The 6,000-nt window shown below is 42.0% G+C and overlaps 1 protein-coding gene across 1 annotated transcript in view; it reads right to left on the bottom strand.

Moving 5' to 3' along the window:
* Positions 1 to 320: 320 nt before the first annotated feature.
* The window catches only part of camkmt (calmodulin-lysine N-methyltransferase), a 124,141-nt gene continuing 118,461 nt past the window's right edge, over positions 321 to 6,000 (bottom strand). The window contains exon 12 of the mRNA XM_034681870.1: positions 321 to 569. Coding sequence (XP_034537761.1) covers positions 471 to 569 — 99 coding nt within the window. The 3' untranslated portion in view covers positions 321 to 470. The remainder of the gene's footprint in view (positions 570 to 6,000) is intronic.

Below are 6,000 nucleotides of genomic sequence, written 5' to 3'. Positions count from 1 at the left end.
TGAATGGTCACCTGACCAGCTGGCCACATAATGTTTGGCAATGAGGTTCACTTTCCTGCACGGCTGATCAAAGCAGTGATTAAGTATTTAGTCATCTACTTAAAAGCCTGGCCAACTTATTTAACAGCCAACTGACCTAGTGACTACTCTGGAGAATGACTGTACTTGTTTGGCAAATGGAAGATGGTTAAAAAGGACTGAAGAAGAAAAGATCTGCGTTTCCTTTTCCTCTTCTTCCCCTGCAGTAAAAATTCACCCTCTGCTTTGGAATCAAGCTTGTTCCTCAACAACACTTCAAACTACAAAACATGCTCGCTCAATACTGTTTAAATCTGTGTTTAAATTCAGTGCCAAACAGACTAGATCCCTGACATTGAGACAATGGGGATCAAATTGTTCACATAGCTTCAATCCACATTGTACGTCAAACAGCATGTGGAGTAGTACTGTGCAGGCTCACTTGTTTTGTTTTACGGAGTGAGCCTGACAGGTTGAGGTCCTTTGGTCAGGGTGAGGAGGAGAGGGTAATGGATGTTCTCATCGTATGCTTCTTTTCCTTCACTCAGCATCTGAAACACACAAAGCAAGAAAGGACTTAACTACACAGACTATAATTGATTATCAGGTTTGAGATGCAAACCATATGAAATGTGGTTCAGGTCCTTAGCAGCATGTATTTCAACCATTGGCATGTTAATATGGACAGCGCACCTCCATTTACTCCCATTGTGAAATTTAAAACCAAAATACTGCCTTGATGGGTGCTGACATATTGCACTAATCTGGCTGGTGTAACCACAAGACTATCATCACACCTTTTCAGCATTTAACTTACTGAAGATCCCTCAGGTCAGTACAGTCCACAGCAGAACAGATTCTAGTGTTGCTTTAAAGCAGAAAAGACTCTTGTGAGGAGCCGCATTTATCAACAGAGCTGTTGATCAAACATCTCTTTAACATCAAATAAGTAACTGCAACTAATGTCTACAGGAAAATAAACACTACAATCATTTGACATGTCTTTAAATGTTCTAGTTTGGACAAAATTCCGTCAGTTAACAAGTCACCAGCTCTACCAGGGAGCTCAAAAAGTTCTGGCTTCATTCAGGATAGCTGTTGTGCTGCCCATGTTTCATACCGTCACTGACTTACCCTGTTTCAATGAAGAAAATAATTAATAAAATAAAATAACTGTAAATGTAAATGTATTCTTCACTTTAAGCATGTTTGTGACGGCCAGCATTAACTATTAAACAACTAGTAAATACTTTTTCAAAAGGCATTCCTCATTAAGTTAATGCTATTTATAAGTGTAGTTCTGTGGCACAGAGGAAAACAATCACACCATTGATACAATCATACATGTTACATTCTTATGATATTTATGCACAGTTCTCAAAAAAAAACTTTTAATACAAATTAATTAGTTTTATTGCAAACTAATCCTTGAATTTTTTTCTCTGTAAGTAATACAAAATATTTCTTAGCACCAGTCCAAATTCAAAGGATAATCAGCTAACTGTGATCAAAGACTTTCAGGAAAAGCAGAAAACTCTGACACTAAAAAACAGAAGATTTGGCATTTTTTCCCTGAAATGCAACATTTGACTGGTAGTCAGAAAGAAACACTGACTGATTTTTCTTTATCAGTTGATAATTTGCCTTTTTCTTGGCCCTAATAGGCATACCTCTATCAAAATACACACACACCACATACACACTCAGCTATGTGTGGCGCCCATGTGGTGCCCACTTGGTGCCCTTTTAAGCAGAGTTTGCAGTTTGGACATGAAACTGCTAATCAGCTCGCTCGGCGTCTGGACAGATGATCAGAGACTTATGTAAGTGAGTCTACTCAGTGTGTGTGTGTGTGTGTGTGTGTGTGTGTGTGTGTGTGTGTGTGTGTGTGTGTGTGTGTGTGGTAGGACCAGGATAGGGTAGAACTGTGTGAAAAGGTTTCATCACAACAAACAGGAACTCAGACTGACCCAAACTTTACTCCCGTCAGCTGCTTGTAGGTGCTGTGGAAGTGATCTTTGGTGCAGCTCAAACCTGCTCGTATTAACAGACTCACATGCTGACGGTGTGTTTTATTCTTCTTCACACACATAGAAATTGTGGAGCTTTTGCATCTGACTTCATTTATTTAAACTTGTATAACTCAGTTTAACTTCTACTCCAAGACATGCGCACTACACTCACTTTAAGGACAGAATCATACAGCTGTACGCTGTAATTGTGTGTAAAAAGACAACAGGACTTTTGGACATTTTAGGAATTAGATTTTGAACAATCGGTATGATCAAAAGTCATAGCAACACAGTGTCAATCTATTAAAGGAGCAAAATTGTGTATAATTTATTCCCAATTTTTGGAACTTTGGATCCTTCTATCTTGTTGATGGTGTATTTTATTCCTGTCTTGTTTGTATTTACTATGTTCTTACTAGTGGCTGTTTTCTCTCTTTATTTTTTGGAAACATTTTTTTTTCATTTGTATAAAACATACAGAAAACACCCCCTTGAAAAGGAGATGCTGCATGTCAAGGGGCTATCCTATAATAAACAAATTACAAATTACACATCCATCCAAAAAATTTGCTAGAATAGGAAAACACACATGAAGCAGAAAAGAAAACAATGTTAATTACATTTTTTTTCAATAATTTGCTCTGAAAAAAGTCATAATATACTGTATATACATAAAAAAAAAAAAAAATTGTGCAACTCGAGTATGTAGAGATCTGGAGGACAACTATAGGCAAATGTTTTCTTCAATGTCACCATTTTTGACAAGTTCCAAAAATGTCTCCCAGATATTGACAAACTCAGAGGCCTTCTTTCTTACGATGCAGGGATGTTTTTAAGAGCCAAACCCAGTGTTAATAATTTCAACCCAAAACCAAGAGATGGGCAACACACATTTTTCAAACATTTATGGGTTTTTTCTAAGATTAGTTACCCTTTCAGTATTGAGCACTGTCGTGACTTTGGCATAACTTATCTTGTGTGTAAAAGGAGGCCTACTCAATCACTGTAAACCAGATCTACCGATGGGGCCAACCTAACCTAGCCTAGCCTAGCCTAGCCTAGCCTAACCTAGCCTAACCTAACCTAGCTAGTGTAATCTAACCTAGCCTAGCAAAACCTAAACTAACCTAGCCTAGCCTAGCCTAGCATAACCTAAACTAACCTAGTGTAACCTAACCAAGCCTAGCCTGACCTAACCTAACTTGACCTAACCTACCTCTTTGTCATTATCTCTCCCAGTTGTCTGGACTTTGAGGGAAAAAATCCCATTTTGAGAGATTTTCCTGGCCTTTTATAAATCTCTTTTCTGGGTTTTTATATCCCTTTGCTGTTCTTTAATTATGTATCTAAATGACTCTATGAAACTGTAACTATTGTTTGCCCCTCATTGTTTTCTTGTTTTAAGTAAAGATTGATTCAAATAGTAATACACAAGTTTAAAGACAAAATGAAAACTCTATCATGATGCAGATCAGTTTGACCCGATTTAACTTTTACTGGAACGCACTGCTGACAAACTATGTATATAGAAGCACCCACTATTGGAAAACACTTTCTAGACTTCACTAAAGTGAAAGACTTAATCACTTCCTAAATTGTATTTCATCTTCTACAAGCACCTCTTTAAACAGGTAAACAAGCACTGTGTTCAAGTGCCTCTTTTGGCTGAACAAAAATGATAGAGGAAGCAGCGGTCTTGAACATTTCTTGTAGACATAGTCCACAATGTCCCCACACACTGAAAATAAGATGCTTGTGTGATTTAAATGCATCCCACACATCTCTCACAATTCTTGTCCCACTATTTCCCCACACCTTACCCTGAGAAAGTGAGAGATCTTCAATTCTACACCATCTATCCTTATTCTGCATTGTTCCAATTTCTCTATTTTAAGTTGAAATTGAACTGTTCTAGTCTGCCTCCCTCTCTCTTCTCTGGTCCCTCTCAGCCTCCCCCCTCCCAGTGCCCTTCAAGTGCGCTATCTTCCTTCAGGCAGCGGCCGGTGGTTGAACCTTTGACCTTCAGAGAGAGAGAGAAAGAAAGAGCAAAAGAGAAGAAGAGAGAGAGAGCAAGAGAGAGAGAGAAGACGGCCCAGGGGGTTGGTTGGGCGTGGAGGGGCAGCTGCTTTCCACCCCTGTGCTAAGCCTGCGACGAGGACCTCGGCCAGCTTTCACATTCAAATGCTACCAGGCGGAAGAAGCGAGGAAGTGATAGATGGAGGGACGGGGAGGGGAGGGAGAGGAGGGAGAGGAGGGAGGGGAGGTGGGGGGCCTTAACACGGTGAGGGCTAAGAGCTCGCAGAGGTGAAAAGTTTAACAAGCAAAGCTGTTCCTCCTGATCGCAGGCTGCCTAATCAGCTTCATGGGTGGCTGGCTAAATCGGCTCTCAACCCGACCCCCACCTGCCCCACCTTCCCCACTACAATCTTTTCTCTTTTTTTTCCTTTTCCAAGGTGCAAGTCATTTATTTTATTGCCACTTTCGCTTCAGCTTCTCTCTCCCTCTCTCTTCCTCTCTCTTTCTTGTGCTCTTATAGCGCCTCTCTGTTTCTCTGCCACCTACTTTTTTTTCTCGTTTGTTCTCGCTCTGCTTGTAGAGAAAGTGAACAAGGTGGAAAAAGAAGGGTGGGGGGTGGGGGGGCTCTTAGACAAGGGAGGGGGGGATGGATGAACCGGATGTCTGGGGTCTCTCTCGGCAGGATTAGGAAACGGAGAATGAGGGGTTGGCTGGATGGAGAGACAAGTAGAGGAAGGGATAGAAGGACAGGCTTGAATAAATAGAGAAGTGGGTTGTGATGTAGGAAATGGGAAGATATAGAGGGGGAGAGGGAGGGAGAGGGGAGACGAGTGAAGGAAGATATGTCAGAGGAAAGGGGGGTGGGAGGAGGAAGGGGTGGGAGACAGAAAGAAGGAGGAAGAGAAGGAGGAGAGTGTGAGTGCATGGACGCAGTGGGGATACTATTTATGCATGTGAGGGAGACGGGGGATCTACACATGTGCACACACACTCTCTTGCATATGTGTTTGTGTGTGTGTGTGTATGTGTATGTGTATGTGTATGTGTGTGTGTGTGTGTGTGTGTGTGTGTGTGTGTGTGTGTGTGTGTGTGTGTGTGTGTGTGTGTGTGTGTGTGTGTGTGTGTTTTAGAAAAATTAAAATTCATGACTCTCTCTTCACAACCATTTGAGTAACAAGATTAAGATGGCGGGTTAGAAAATAGCGCTGGCATTATCAGGCTGCTTGCAGTCCCTCCAGCTGCTTGCCTCTCTATTCCACAACAGTGGGGATAAGAGGATAACGCGCTAGCCCCGTCTGCCCGTCCCAGCACACGCCGTACGCTCAAACACACACACACACACACACACACACACACACACACACACACACACACACACACACACACACACACACACACACACACAGACACAGACACAGACACAGACACAGACATACACACACACACACACAAAGCTCTACCTCTGCACATTGGGCCTGCTTGCATGCTGTCTACAGCACCTCAAGAGAGTGTGTGTGGCTGTGTGTGTGTGTCAGAGGGCGAAAGTGTGTGTGCATGTTTTGAAAATTGCTGAGAAGCAAGCCGGGGGTCCAGAAATGGTTTTGAAAAGAATTTGTAAAAAAACATTCCCCGCTCTCTTTTTTAAACACACAGGCACATGCAAAGCAAACACTGAGACAGGCAGCACGTTCCAAACAAAATCCAATGTGACGTGAGTTGGATCTGGCACAGCGAGGGATGCCAGTCTACTCACAGCTATGTGTGCTACGTTTGTTTAACAGCCCCTGTGCCAGATGGAGGAGCTTGTGAGTCACTTTGGGAGCATGAAAATAACTAAACTGGTCCTAAATGGCACATGTGGAACCTCAACCAACTGCAGATTAATGTTGCTTTAAAAGTCCAACAAGTTTGGATGCAGTATGAGTCTGCTGCAAGTTTGAAGATCTAGGATAAT

Source organism: Notolabrus celidotus, chromosome 4 (assembly GCF_009762535.1).
Source record: "Notolabrus celidotus isolate fNotCel1 chromosome 4, fNotCel1.pri, whole genome shotgun sequence".
Classification (NCBI taxonomy): Eukaryota; Metazoa; Chordata; class Actinopteri; order Labriformes; family Labridae; genus Notolabrus; species Notolabrus celidotus.
The sequence above is the reverse complement of the archived record's forward strand: the minus strand, read 5'-3'. Positions and strand labels throughout refer to the sequence as shown.